At 35.0% G+C, this 15,994-nt stretch overlaps 1 protein-coding gene across 1 annotated transcript in view; it reads right to left on the bottom strand.

Moving 5' to 3' along the window:
* Positions 1–12,714: 12,714 nt before the first annotated feature.
* The window catches only part of LOTGIDRAFT_169560 (hypothetical protein), a gene marked incomplete at both ends in the record, with an annotated part of 4,068 nt that continues 788 nt past the window's right edge, over positions 12,715–15,994 (bottom strand). Inside the window, 7 exons of the mRNA XM_009067854.1 lie at positions 12,715–12,779; positions 13,839–13,861; positions 14,595–14,650; positions 14,691–14,748; positions 14,979–15,034; positions 15,075–15,078; positions 15,364–15,419. Coding sequence (XP_009066102.1) covers positions 12,715–12,779; positions 13,839–13,861; positions 14,595–14,650; positions 14,691–14,748; positions 14,979–15,034; positions 15,075–15,078; positions 15,364–15,419 — 318 coding nt within the window. The remainder of the gene's footprint in view (positions 12,780–13,838; positions 13,862–14,594; positions 14,651–14,690; positions 14,749–14,978; positions 15,035–15,074; positions 15,079–15,363; positions 15,420–15,994) is intronic.

The raw sequence follows: 15,994 nt of genomic DNA, 5'->3' as shown, positions 1-15,994 counted from the left end.
TATATACAATTCATTATATTTCAATATTGTATATTTTTGTAGAAATTATAAGTTAAGATGTATATATTTTTGTATATAAATTTTTTGACATATTTCACATATCGTACAAATCTAAGTGCTATTCTTTTGGTGAATATTTTTAGGGATAATTTCCATTATATTTTGAACTGTCAGATCTTGATTTCAAAAAGGTATATGAGTATTTTTGGACATCTAGGTATTTCCTGGTATTTATTTATGTTGACTTATTACAACATATTTTCACTGAATTTATTTTCAGGCTGAATTATATAGGTCAGTTGTCTGAAGATCGTGAAGCTCTGAGTAACAACATGTCTTTTTATGTTCTGTTTAAATATTTTTATTTTCATTGTAAAATTAGTACTCAATAGATCAATTGTACAAATATTAAAACAGAACCTGAAACATGTTGTTACTCAGTTTTTTACGCTATGACATCTATAGACTGAGTTAAAGAACTGCAACCTTTCAATTGAATTCTCAGTTACTTGAGAGAGTATTTTCATTATTATTTGAATTATTTGGTATTTGAAATGCAATTAAAATATTTTTATTGAAACTTATGCATTTTGGGATTTTACAGTGGTTGAATTGACATGTCAGTCATTCTGTTAGCTTTGATTATCCTGACCCTTTGAATTTCTGTATCCAAAACTTTGAGGTGTTGTTCATCAAAGCAACTCCCCCCCCCCCCTTCATTATATTTATCCAATATCTGTAGGATGGCTAAAGGGCTAAAAGCCAACTAGGGCAAGGTGACTATAACACACTAAAGGTCTACACTAAAGCATATAGTGCAGTTCAGAACCCCCCTCACCCAGGAAAAAAATATCAGAAATTAATAGTGGTCTAATTTATTTTTCATTTGTTGTATATTATCTCCCTTTTTTTTTATAAAAATTTAAGAAATTAATAGTGGTCTAGTTTTTCTTTTATTTCTGCTAATTTAAGAAGTTAATATTGGTCTCATTTTTTAATTTCTGTTATATTGCCTCCCCTGTTTATAAAAATGTCAGAAATTAATAATGGTCTCATTTTTTTTCATTTGTTGTATATTATCTCCCTTTTTTTATAAAAATTTAAGAGATTAATAGTGGTCTAGTTTTTCTTTTATTTCTGCTAATTTAAGAAGTTAATATTGGTCTCATTTTTTTAATTTCTGTTATATTGTCTCCCCTGTTTATAAAAATGTCAGAAATTAATAATGGTCTCATTTTTTTTTATATTTCTAGCATATTATCTCCATGTTTATAGTTCGTTTGTGGACCTATCTAAAAGTTCGAAGCTACAAGAATTTCAAGATGTCAAAATGTAAGTAATATTGAATCTTTATATGCTTGGCAATGGATTCTAGGGATGGAGGCATGTCTCCCCCGGTGTTTGTGTGAAAAAAGAGCTACTTATTTGTTGTCTGCAGCATTAATATTCCTCGCTAGATAATCTGCCCTTGGGTAATTAACTGTGGTCTAGTTGTTTGCACGTGCCTACAAGAGGTCAGAGGTAGGGGGTCAAGAGTTCAAGACTCTTCAGGCTGACATTTTGCTACAAAACAATTTGGATTTATTTTACATTGAAAAACATTAGTACAGCCATTTTTTATCTTCGAAATGTCTCAGTCTTGTCTAGTAGCATCTCCCAAATTTGTAAAAATAAGCTTTCTTAATCTTATATGTCACGCCATTTTAACAAAAGTAAGCCCTACCGCACGTAGGGTGCGATCCCGCGACGGTCTATCGTTCAACTTCGACAACTCGCCTGTGTAACCTAATGTGCAAACGTGATGAGAGGTCTAGTTTAATTTCTTTCTTCTAGTAGACATTTTGTTACAAAATTATTTTGATTTATTTTACATTCAAGAACATTAGCACAGCCATTTTTATCATCGAAATGGTTCAGCCTCGCCTGCTTACGGCACCTAAATTTGTAAAAATAAGCTTTCTTTATCTTATATGGCAAGGCATTTTAACAAAAGGAAACCATCCTTTTCATGGGGTTTGAACCCGGGTCGCCATATTGTTTCATCAGACACAATCCGACATAGTCGCTGGGATGTTAATTAACTGTGGTCTTGTTAGTTGCACGTGCTCACAGGACAGAGGTGAGAGGTCAAGAGTTCAAGTCTCCCCAAGCTTACATTTTGCTGAATAACTATTTTGATTTCTTATACATATAAAATCATTAGTACATCCATTTTTATCTCCGAAATGGTTTAATCTAGTCTGCTTATGTCACCCAGGTGTGTAAAAATAGGATTTATGTGGCAAACCACTTTAACAAAAGGAAACTGCTTATTACGTGAGGCCCGAACCCGGGTCGTCATATCGTATCACTAAGTTATTTCGGCGTGGATTAATTGTGGTCTGGTTGATTGCATTGTGCGCCCGTGAGGTCAGAGGTAAGAGGTCAAGAGTTCAATTCTCTCTTCTAGCAGACATTTTTCAACAAAACTATTTTGATTTATTTTACATTCAGAAACATTAGTATAGTCATTTTTATCATCGAAATAGTTCAGTCTGGTCTGCTTACGTCACCTAAATTTGTAAAAATAAAATTTCTTTATCTTATATGGCAAGGCATTTTAACAAAAGGAAACCACCCTTTACACGGGGTTCGAACCCGGGTCGCCATATTGTTTCGCTTCATCGGACTGAACCGACTGTTGCGTTAATTAACTGTGGTCTAGTTATTTGCACGTGCGCATAGGAGGTCAGAGGGTAGAGGTCAAGAGTTCAAATTATCTACTAGAAGACATTACATAACTATTGTATATAGACTTAGTTTATTTGGAAGGTTACCAACAATAAGAATTAGCATCAAGTGATTAATATTAACAAGTGTTCAATAATCTGCACGTACATTACGTGCCGTGGCACAATAAATACAATGAGTTTAAGGTGAAATATCATTCTACTTGGAAATCATCTACCCATCACATTTGACTGGAAAAATGTCATTTTTAGCAATAATATTTTAGCTCTATTTTTCATATTTTTTTAAAACGTTTAAAATATTCACGAATAAAAAGTGCAAAACCCGCTTATTTATTTGCTTGTTGTTTTGTGTATGTGGTAGTAATTTTTACAGTTTTTTTTTATGTTGGTGTTTTTTATTTATTTGTCAGGTTTTTGTTTTTGATGTTTATGCGGTTTTTTTTATGTTAGTAGTGAGGTGATTGTGTGTGTGCGCGCGTATGGGTAATATATATTAAGAATAATTTAATTTTTTTACTTACCTTGTTTCATTTGTCGACTTCTTGTGGACTCGAACCCACATCGCAATGATGAAAGACGAACGAACACATTAACCGGCTGAGCCATCGCACTTGGCTGAAAGATTGCTAAGATTTAAAGTCTAAATCAAAAGAGAAAGCTATATTACCTTGTATAGAACTAAGATCAAGATATTAGTTTAGTCATCTGACCATCGAACGTGCATGTCACTGTGGCTCAGTCGATTGGAGAGCTAGTGTATCAGCTGGATTTTAAGTTGAAGGGTTCGCTTCCCACCGCGAGAATATTTTTATTATATATTTAATAAAGGCTTTAATTATATAGACAAAATAACATCTGATCTCGTCTGTCACCGTGGCTCAGTAGGTAGAGTGGTAGGTCTTGGTGTAATCCATAGTGGGTTCGAAAGCTGGATGTGGTACCATAGTTCATTTTGATGTTACCTTTACTCGAATGGTTTTAGGGTTATATAGATAAATTTGCAATGTTTCCTCGTGGTCTCGATAGCACAGTGGTTAAAGTGCTCGGTCGGCAAATGATCAGATAAGGTTCGAACCTCTGCCGGGGACGCTAGCAAACAATTTTGACAATTTCATTATAAAAGTTCACATATAAAATGATTAATTTCTGAAGAGATTGCTGTGTCCGCCGTAGCCCTGAGGTTAGAGAGGCTGCTAGAGACCCTGACGAATCTGGATCGAATCTCGATGATGAAGAGTTCTCTATTTTGATCTTATAAATGATTCACAATCATTTAAAAGAGCTTAAATTTCGTGGTTTGCTAACGGGTCTCTATGGCCTAGATGGATGGATGGTGGACTTGGGCTAGAACTCTGTTTCGACGGCGAGGGTTCGAGCCCAGGTAAATCTCCAGAGGCTTTTAGCCACTGTCTCATGTTCTCTCTCTCATTCTAATATGAGAGACCTGAGTTCTCTAGAGGTAAGATGTCAGTTGACACGTTGGGCCTGCCGCAGGCAAGACACTACCAATAGAACGAGGGGCAAAGCTGAAGAACGAGAGACAAGGAGGGGAGCCGAGGGGCAAACTGGTGCCCGGGTCCCTCCAAGATTCTAAAAGGAGAGAGGAAGATACTTACTATTTTACTACTATAGTAGGTTGTGACTTTGAACTTTAAATATTACTTACGAACGCCTGTTTAAATCCCACCTATTTTGGCCGTGGTCGTAGAGTTGTTCGTCCCTCCCTACATTTTTCTATCGTTCAAACGTCCCGGGTTCGATTCCCACTCAAACCCAACTTTCGGTTTTAAAGTATTTTTTACGTCCAAAGCAGATTCTAGTGGTTTTGAGTGCCCACTATGGAAAATCTTTCACAACTAGATTTCCCCGTGGGGTTCGAACCCACCTAAGTTTCTAGAGGATGTTAGTCCTTACTATGGATGACGTTATTGCAACCGTGTTCTCCCGACGCTCTACCACTGAGCCATCCAGTCGAACACAAACCTTGAATTTTTATCCATTATAACTGTAACCTCAAGTTTTAAATAGTGTAAAATTAGTTACTCAATATTCAACCTAGAGTCCGCCAAAGGATTCAACACACGTCTCGTAATTATCAGACCAACGCTCTACCACTGAGCCACCCAGTCAGACAATTTATAGAAGTATTTATCCAATATAACCGTAACCTCGTGTTTTAATAGAAGAAAAACCCAGCAGATCAGCAATGAGGATTGAACAAGCATCCTTTACCTTCCAGAGGGTTATCCTACCACCGTACCGACTTGGCCACCGAGGACGTTAGAACCGATTGAAAATTAAGTCTATATATACTTTTAAATTCTATAAAAATCTGTAAGATAATACCTGGGATCGAACTCTCGACCCTAACATCGTAGTCTGTACTAACTACTTAGACCGCTCATCCACCACGATTGCGGTCTATGTTGTTGTTCATCAGAGTCCCAGTCCTGGACGCTTTTGTGCATTTATTTCAGATCATTACGCTTTATATTCAATATATCTCATCCCGACCCTCTCTCCAAGGAGAAAGACAATTTTACTGACGAAAGCCGACCCAATTTTAATTTTGTTTTGTGTTGGTCGTCTTCATGGGCCTAAAGTGGATGCGGTTTAATAAGTAAAGTTCTTCTATAGATCACAACAATTCAATTCTCACTCCGGGATTCGAACCCACGACCATAAAATAGACATGAGAGATCAACAGTTTAACCGACTGAGCTACCGCGAAAAGCACGTGCATAGTGTTCACCAGTTGACCTAGCCCGAGTAGACTCAGATATCCAGTCTCTTAGAACAACCAGTCCGCATTTTCTAATCTCTTTTTCTATAAAATCAATCCATATAATCTTTAAGTCGACAAGCAGTATTCAGTCAAGTGCGATGGCTCAATCGATAAACGCGTTCGTCCGCCATCGTCGTCCAGCTATGCGAGTTCAAGACCACAAGGTATGAAGAAAATTTGAAGGTAAGTGTGTAACATTAATTAGATTGTATTTGTAATAAATTTCCCATATAATATGCCAATACCAATCTTCAAGACACATAATAACATAATTGTAAGCGTCAACTCCTACATAAATAAAATGCAAAGTAATTTAAATAAATCCGTTTTTATATTACTATTATATTATTATAGTTAACTGTTGTTTGGAAATGATTTGATTAAATGTAGTTACCCCCCTTAGACCATATTTAGTTTGGCAGTTTTGTAAAGTATTTTTCATAGAATTATGTCCTACATTTTGGTTTGTCATGTGATCAATATGTCAAGTATATGTAGATACAATATATAACCACATATCTTTTGTTCTTGTAATTATACTAAAAGGCAGCTATTGCAATCCCTTTTCTAAAGTTTTGGATATATGGGAGGCTATTTATATGTGGGTTTCTATGTATCCTAGTGTTGGGTGCCGAGTACTAACCACAGAATTGTCAAAGGGGGCTCAAAAAATTCTTTCCCTGTGTAAAATGATTCAGACAAAGACCTCCCTGTCTGGGGGGCTTTTGCACAAACACAACACACATTTCAAAATTTATTCTTTAATCCAAAGTCAGACTAACATTTGAAAACTACAGATTACATTTATTCACACAAAATAGAACACGTTATTGTCCTTAGATATTAATTCTCCAATAAAACGTTACAGAACACTGTCTATCCATAGATATATATATAGATATTTTTTACTAAAAGGCACTTCGACTGTATCCTCGTCCATTTCTCAGCGATGATGACTAATATGAGTGCTTTTCTTGTCCTCGAATCTTCGTCAGTTGAAAGGTTGCACTCTAAACTACAAAAACAAAGTTCCGCTACCCCATAATTCTAACATTAAAATGGCAAATTTCCGCCATTCACTGCATTTCAGCTCATGACAACTGTCTGATATTTTGGAATTCTGGTCCCTGGGGATTGGTAATCCTTTCATTCACTCTCAAACGAAGTTAAAACGCTGGCATTTACGTTTTAAATCAGAAATTTGAAAAATTCGTGATGAAGTCGGCCATTTTGTTTGTTTACATCAAGTCTTGATTATCAAAGCTGCAGGTTTCATGGGTATAAGTGTCTGGATAATCCCTCCAAAGGGAGACAACTCATAACGTCAAAGTCGGTAGTAAAAAGACGTGCATAGTAGACTTGATTGTCAAACAAAGTAAATTATTGCATTATTCTAACACGTGACTTCCGGTGTAAACAAAATGGTTGACTTTGTCACGAATTTGTCAAATTTCTGATTTAAAACGTAAATGTCAGCGTTATAACTTCGTTTGAGCGTGAATAAAGGGCTGACTCATCACCAGGGACCAGAATTCCAAAATACCAGACAGTTGTCATGAGCTCAAATGTAGCGAATAGCTGAAATTTGCCATTTTAATGTTAGAATTATGGGGTAGCGGAACTTTGTTTTTGTTGTTTGGAGTGCAACATTTCAACTGACGAAGATTTGAGAACAAGAGAACCACCTACGCCGCCACGTGAGAAATGGACGAAGATACAGTCACAGTCATAGGATAATATGCTCCGTTTAGTGAAAAATTTATTCTTAGGAACACATGCATATATATCTATGGACAGACTCAACTTCCTCCTTAACGTTTTATTGGAAAATTTGTTGTCTATAGACAGAAAAGTGTTCTTTATTTTGAGAATAAGTGTAATCTGTAAAGATAAAAAAATAAATAAATATTGAAATTTGTGTTGTGTTTGCACAAAAGCCCCCAAGATATGAAGCTGACCCTGCTTTGGCCGCCCCATTTAATCATGTTTGTCAGAGCCCCCTTTGACAATTCTGTGGCTCATACTCGGCACCCCAACCCTAAGATACATAGAAACTGAATATTACTATGTTGAGGCACTCCAAATGACAGACATAGCCATAGGGGGTAGCACAAAAGTTCCTGAAGGGGAGCACAAACCCTTTCTGTCTTTCTAGCCTGCCAAAGCAAAATGCAGACTCCAGAGCTTAAAAGTAGCACTCTATAAAGTGTTATTATAAACAAAGCAAATAAGACATATGAGTTAAAATTGTAACACATTTTTATTCATTACATTACAATTGAAGATTTAGATTCAGTTGTATCTGTTGGCATATCTCTATTAATATCAGAATCACCTGAAAAAGATTAAAAGAAATGTAAAATGAAATGTGAAGCACAAAAGACACACTCTGGTACCAAAAGGTTACTTAAATAAGGACCCAACATTCCCTTACCGCATAATTCTAACATTAAAATGGCAAATTTCCGCCATTCACTGCAATTCAGCTCATGAAAACTGTTTGATCTTTTGCAATTCTGGTCCCCGGTGATGGGTAAGCCCTCCGTTCACTCTCTGACGAAGTTATAACGCTGGAATTTACGTTTTGAATCAGAAATTTGAAAAATTCGTGACGAAGTCAGCCATTTTGTTTGTTTACATCTAGTCTTGATTACCAAAACTGCAGGTTTCGTGAGTAAAGATGTCTGGATAATCATGTATTTGGAGTCTGCTTTTTCCTACCTTTCAACGCCCAAGTGTTTCGCTACCCTACCCGTCATTCAAAGCCCAATTCGTATTTACGAGGGGTCTAGGGCGTTGATTATTACTTGATTTGATGTGTTAGAGTCCCTGAAAAACAAAAAAATAAATAATATGGTTTAAAACATCGAAGCAAACACGCTATTCCCAAAACAAAACACACCAGCGCTACTTGTTATTTATTAGTGTTATCCGAGCAAATCAAAACATGGTCTAAGGGAGAGAACTCCATATTACAACGGCACATTTGTCGGTAATAAAAAGACGCACCAAGTAGACTTGGTTGTCAAACAAAGTGAATTATTGCACTGCTCTTAACACGTGACTTCCGGTGTAAACAAAATGGCTGACTTTGTCACGAATTTTTCAAATTTCTGATTTAAAACGTAAATACCAGCCTTATAACTTCGTTTGAGCGTGAATGAAGGACTAATCCATCATCAGAGACAAGAATTCCAAAAGACCAGACAGTTGACATGAGCTAGAATGTAGCGAATAGCGGAAATTTGCCATTTTAATGTTATAATTATGGGGTAGCGGAACTTTGTTGTTTGTAGTGCAACATTTCAACTGACGAAGATTCGAGGACAAGGGAACCACCTACGCCACCACGTGAGAAATTGACGAAGATACAAGGGTGCTTTGTAACGTTTTATTGGAAAATTTATTGTCTATGGACAGAAACGTGTTATCTTTTGTGTGAATAAGTGTAATCTGTTGTTTTCAAATAACAGTCTGACTTTGGATTAAAGAATAAATATTGTAATGTGTGTTATTTTTGTGCAATAGCCCCCAAGATATGAAGCGGACCCTGCTTTGGGCGCTCCATTTAATCATGTTTGTCCGTGCCCCCTTTGACAATTCTGTGGCTAATACTAGGCACTCCAACCCTAGGATACATAGATACCCACATATTACTCTATTACTTTGTTGGGGCACCCCAAAAGGACAGACATAGCCATAGGGTGTAGCACAAAAGTTCCTGAAGGGTAGCACATACCCTTTCTGTCTTTCTAGCTTGCCAAAGCAAAATGCAGACTCCAGAGCTTCAAGGTAGAACTCTATAAAGTGTTATTATAAACAAAGCAAATCAGACAAAAGAGTGAAAGTTGTAACACATTTGTATTCATTACATTACAATTACAGATTTAGATTCAGTCGTGTCTGTTGGCATAGTTCTAGTAATATCAGAATCACCTGAAAAAGATTTAAAGAAATGTAAGTATCAAGAAAATTAAAATAAAAACTCCTTAGAAATGTGAAGCACAAAAGACACATTCTGGTACCAAAAGGTTACTTAAATATGGACGTAACATTAAGCTACCCCATAATTCTAACATTAAAATGGCAAATTTCCGCCATTCACTGCATTTCAACTCTGACAACTGTTTGATCTTTTGGAATTTTGGACCCCGGTGATGGGTAAGCCCTCCGTTCATTCTCTGACGATGTTAAAACGCTGGCATTTACGTGTTATATCAGAAATTTGAAAAATTCGTGATGAAGTCGGCCATTTTGATTGTTTACATCTGGACTCACTCCACTAATTCATTTGCCATCTCTTCCCATGTTAAAACACGAAATTCAACCTTCTATAACTTTTTCCAGAAATCTCGTTGAAAGCTTTCCAATATGTCGAATGAAAGCCTGACCAATTCTCAATGTCTCCTAAAAAATTCATTATATGATGACCATGAAAATTTTGAGCTACTAAAATTGAAAGTAGACTACTACCGGTTATACTCATCCGCTAGAGTTTGGCACTTCACAAAACGACTATTTTTAGAATTAGCCTTCCGCCTTTAAGTCTCTCATCATCTCACCAAATCTGAAAGATAATGCAATTTCAGACATCAAATTCCAAATCTAGACCAAATTTTACCCAAAAATAGGCAGGCAAAAACCCCAAAAGGGAGAGAGAAAGAAGATTTCTAAAAATAGCCTGGACTACATTCCTATACAATCATTTGCATAAAATGTTTTAGTGGAGTGAGTCCATCTAGTCTTGATTATCAAATCTGCAGGTTTCATGGGTATAAGTGTCTGGATAATCCTTTCAAAGGGGGACAACTCATAACATAAAAGTCGGTAGTAAAAAGATGCGCCGAGTAGACTTGATTGTCAAACAAAGTCAATTATTGCATATTTTAACACGTGACTTCCGGTGAAAACAAAATGGCTGACTTTGTCACGAATTTTTCAAATTTCTGATTTAAAACGTAAATGCCAGCGTTATAACTTCGTCTGAGAGTGAAAGAAGGGCCGACTCATTACTGGGGACCAGAATTTCAAAATATCAAACAGTTGTCATGTGCTGAAATGCAGTGAATGGCGGAAATTTGCCATTTTAATGTTTGAATTATGGTGTAGCGGAACTTTGTTTTTGTAGTTTGGAGTGCAACATTTCAACTGACTTGATTTGAGGACAAGAGAACCACCTACGCCGCCACGTGAGAAATGGACGAAGATACAGTCGCAGTTAAAGGACTATATGCTCCGTTTAGTGGAAAATTTATTCTTATGGACACATGCATATATATCTATGGACAGACTCAACTTGCTCCTTAACGTTTTATTGGAAAATTTGTTGTCTATAGACAGAAAAGTGTTCTTTATTGTGTGAATAAGTGTAATCTGTAAAGATTAAAGATTAAATATTGAAATGTGTGTTGTGTTTGCACAAAAGCCCCCAAGATATGAAGCTGACCCTGCATTGGCCGCCCCATTTAATCATGTTTGTCAGAGCCCCCTTTGACAATTCTGTGGCTCATACTCGGCACCCCAACCCTAAGATACATAGAAACTGAATATTACTATGTTGAGGCACTCCAAAAGGACAGACATAGCCATAGGGGGTAGCACAAAAGTTCCTGAAGGGGAGCACAAACCCTTTCTGTCTTTCTAGCCTGCCAAAGCAAAATGCAGACTCCAGAGCTTAAAAGTAGCACTCTATAAAGTGTTATTATAAACAAAGCAAATAAGACATATGAGTTAAAATTGTAACACATTTTTATTCATTACATTACAATTGAAGATTTAGATTCAGTTGTATCTGTTGGCATATCTCTATTAATATCAGAATGACCTGAAAAAGATTAAAAGAAATGTAAAATGAAATGTGAAGCACAAAAGACACACTCTGGTACCAAAAGGTTACTTAAACAAGGACCCAACATTCCCTTACCGCATAATTCTAACATTAAAATGGCAAATTTCCGCCATTCACTGCAATTCAGCTCATGACAACTGTTTGATCTTTTGCAATTCTAGTCCCCGGTGATGGGTAAGCCCTCCGTTCACTCTCTGACGAAATTATAACGCTGGAATTTACGTTTTAAATCAGAAATTTGAAAAATTCGTGACGAAGTCAGCCATTTTGTTTGTTTACATCTAGTCTTGATTATCAAAACTGCAGGTTTCGTGAGTAAAGATGTCTGGATAATCATGTATTTGGAGTCTGCTTTTTCCTACCTTTCAAAACTGACCACGCCTACGTGTTTCGCTACCCTACCCGTCATTCAAAGCCAAATTCGTATTTACGAGGGGTCTAGGGCGTTGATTATTGCTTGATTTGATGTGTTAGAGTCCCTGAAAAACAAAAAAATAAATAATTTGGTTTAAAACATCGAAGCAAACACGCTATTCCCAAAACAAAACACACCAGCGCTACTAGTTATTTATTAGTGTTATCCGAGCAAATCAAAACATGGTCTAAGGGAGAGAACTCCATATTACAACGGCACATTTGTCGGTAGTAAAAAGACGCACGAGGTAGACTTGGTTGTCAAACAAAGTGAATTATTGCACTGCTCTTAACACGTGACTTCCGGTGTAAACAAAATGGCTGACTTTGTCACGAATTTTTCAAATTTCTGATTTAAAACGTGAAAACCAGCCTTATAACTTCGTTTGAGCGTGAATGAAGGGCTAATCCATCACCAGAGACAAGAATTCCAAAAGACCAGACAGCTGACATAAGCTAGAATGTAGCGAAAAGCGGGAAATTGCCATTTTAATTTTATAATTAGCGGAACTTTGTTGTTTGTAGTGCATTTCAACTGACGAAGACTCGAGGACAAGGGAACCACCTAGCCACCACGTGAGGAATGGACGTAACATTTTATTGGAAAATTTATTGTCTATGGACAGAAACGTTTTATCTTTTGTGTGAATAATTGTAATCTGTTGTTTTCAAATAACAGTCTGACTTTGGATTAAAGAATAAATATTGTAAAGTGTGTTATGTTTGTGCAAAAGTCCCCAAGGTATGAAGCTGACCCTGCTTTGGCCACTCCATTTAATCATGTTCCTGAAGGGAAGCGTATATACCCCTTCTGTCTTCCTAGCCAGCCAAAGCAAAGTGCAGACTCCAGAGCTTCAAGGTAGCACTCTATAAAGTGTTATTATAAACAAAGCAAATCAGACAAAAGAGTGAAAGTTGTAACACATTTTTATTCATTACATTACAATTACAGATTTAGATTCAGTTGTATCTGTTGGCATATTTTTAATATCAGAATCACCTGAAAAAGATTTGAATAAATATAATTATCAAGAAAAGTAAAACACAAACTCTTTAGAAATTTTATGCACAAAAGGCACATTTTAACATTAAAATGGCAATTTTCCGCTATTCGCTACAATTCAGCTCATGATAACTGTCTGATCATTTGGAATTATGGACCGTGATGATGCGTAGGCCCTTCATTCACTCTCAAACGAAGTCATAACGCCAGCATTTGCGTTTTAAATGAGAAATTTGAAAAATTCGTGAAGAAGTCAGCCATTTTGTTTGTTTACATCTAGTCTTGATTATCAAAACTGCACATTTGTAAAGTAAGTGTCTGGATGATCATGTTCTAAGGGAGACAACTCACAACGCAAATTAGTCGGTAGTAAAACGACGAAACGGTAGTCTTGGTTGTCAAACAAAGCTATTTATTGCAGTATTCTAACACGTGACTTCCGGTGTAAACAAAATGGCTGACTTTGTCACGAATTTTTCAAATTTCTGATTTAAAACACAAATGCCAGCTTTATAACTTCCTTTGAGACTGAATAAAGGACTAAAACATCATCAGGGACCAGAATTACAAAATATCAGATGGTTGTCATGAGCTAAATTGTAGCGAATAGCTGAAATTTGCTATTTTAATGTTAGAATTGTGGTGTAGCGGAACTTTGGTTTAGTTGTTTGCAGTGCATCATTTCAGCTGACGAGGATTCGAGGACAAGAGAACCAGCCACATGAGAAATGGAGACATATCCGTGGACAGACAAAATATCCTCTTTAACGCTCTAGTGGAAAATTTATGGGCAGAAACGTGTTCATTTTTTCAGTGAATAAATGTATGATTAAAGAATAAATATTGTAATGTGTGTTGTGTTTGTGCAAAATCTCCTAAGGAATAGAGCTGGTCGTGCTTTGGCTGTCCCATTTAATCATGTTTGTCTGAATCATTTTACATAGAGAAAGAATTGTCTGAGCCCCCTTGACAATTCTGTTGAGACATAGTTTTTAACTGTTTTTGACTCAATCTTCTAACATAATTATCTTTGCCAAGTAACATTACAGATCTTACATACTATTCCTATTTCCCAAACCCTGAAAAAATTACAATTTGAAATATTAAAATCTTAATTTAAAGTAAACAATAGTCTTAAAATAAGCATCGAAGAAAATACAATGTAAATAGCTTGAAGTATATTCGTCCAAATTAAACACTGCAGAAATAATTTTTTTTTGACGTCTGCATGGAAGCTTAAAATTATTTGATTGTTTCAATTTGCATTACAATGTATCTGGAATATCCTGTCCAAAAATCATACAAATATATTCATTCATAAGCCAATGAGAACCATTTTACTTTTATACTCAATTTCTCAAAATGGCTATATAAGCAATATACAATATTATGACGCGTAAAATTCTAAATCAACTATAACTTTCTTACTTCTCTTCATAAATCAATTTGGTAAAAAGTTTTAGGTTTCTCAGTCTAACAAAAACCTGAAAAACAGAAAAAATTCAGAATAAACAAATTTGTTACCAGACTAAAGTTGAAAATACAATGTAAATAGCTTGAAGTATATTGTACAAATTAAACACTGCAGAAATAAATTTTTCTTGACATTTGTATGGATGCTAAAAATTATTTGATTGTTTCAATTTGCATTACAATGTATCTGCAATATCCTGTCCAAATATCATACAAATATATTCATTCATAAGCCAATGAGAACCATTTTACTTTTATACTCAATTTCTCAAAATGGCTATATAAGCAATATACAATATTATGACGCGTAAAATTCTAAATCAACTATAACTTTCTTACTTCTCTTCATAAATCAATTTGGTAAAAAGTTTTAGGTTTCTCAGTCTAACAAAAACCTGAAAAACAGAAAAAATTTAGAATAAACAAATTTGTTACCTGATTAAAGTTGAAAATACAATGTAAATAGCTTGAAGTATATTCGTACAAATAAACACTGCAGAAATAAATTTTTTTTGACATTTGTATGGATGCTAAAAATTATTTGATTGTTTCAATTTGCATTACAATGTATGTGTAATATCCTGTCCAAAAATCATACAAATATATTCATTCATAAGCCAATGAGAACCATTTTACTTTTATACTCAATTTCTCAAAATGGCTATATAAGCAATATACAATATTATGACGCGTAAAATTCTAAATCAACTATAACTTTCTTACTTCTCTTCATAAATCAATTTGGTAAAAAGTTTTAGGTTTCTCAGTCTAACAAAAACCTGAAAAACAGAAAAAATTCAGAATAAACAAATTTGTTACCTGACTAAAGTTGAAAATACAATGTGAATAGCTTGAAGTATATTTGTCCAAATTAAACACTGCAGAAATAAATTTTTTTTGACATTTGTATGGATGCTAAAAATTATTTGATTGTTTCAATCTGCATTACAATGTATCTGCAATATCCTGTCCAAAAATCATACAAATATATTCATTCATTAGCCAGTGAGAACCATTTTACTTTTATACTCAATTTCTCAAAATGGCTATATAAGCAATATACAATATTATGACGCGTAAAATTCTAAATCAACTATAACTTTCTTACTTCTCTTCATAAATCAATTTGGTAAAAAGTTTTAGGTTTCTCGGTCTAACAAAAACCTGAAAAACAGAAAAAATTCAGAATAAACAAATGTGTTACCAGACTAAAGTTGAAAATACAATGTGAATAGCTTGAAGTATATTCGTCCAAATTAAACACTGCAGAAATAATTTTTTTTTGACGTCTGCATGGAAGCTTTAAATTATTTCATTGTTTCAATTTGCATTACAATGTATCTGGATTATCCTGTCCAAAAATCATACAAATATATTCATTCATAAGCCAATGAGAACCATTCTACTTTTATACTCAATTTCTCAAAATGGCTATATAAGCAATATACAATATTATGACGCGTAAAATTCTAAATCAACTATAACTTTCTTACTTCTCTTCATAAATCAATTTGGTAAAAAGTTTTAGGTTTCTCAGTCTAACAAAAACCTGAAAAACAGAAAAAATTCAGAATAAACAAATTTGTTACCAGACTAAAGTTGAAAATACAATGTAAATAGCTTGAAGTATATTCGTACAAATTAAACACTGCAGAAATAAATTTTTCTTGACATTTGTATGGATGCTAAAAATTATTTGATTGTTTCAATTTGCATTACAATGTATCTGCAATATCCTG

The sequence above is a fragment of the Lottia gigantea genome (assembly GCF_000327385.1).
Source record: "Lottia gigantea unplaced genomic scaffold LOTGIsca_87, whole genome shotgun sequence".
NCBI classification, from domain to species: Eukaryota; Metazoa; Mollusca; class Gastropoda; family Lottiidae; genus Lottia; species Lottia gigantea.
The sequence above is the reverse complement of the archived record's forward strand: the minus strand, read 5'-3'. Positions and strand labels throughout refer to the sequence as shown.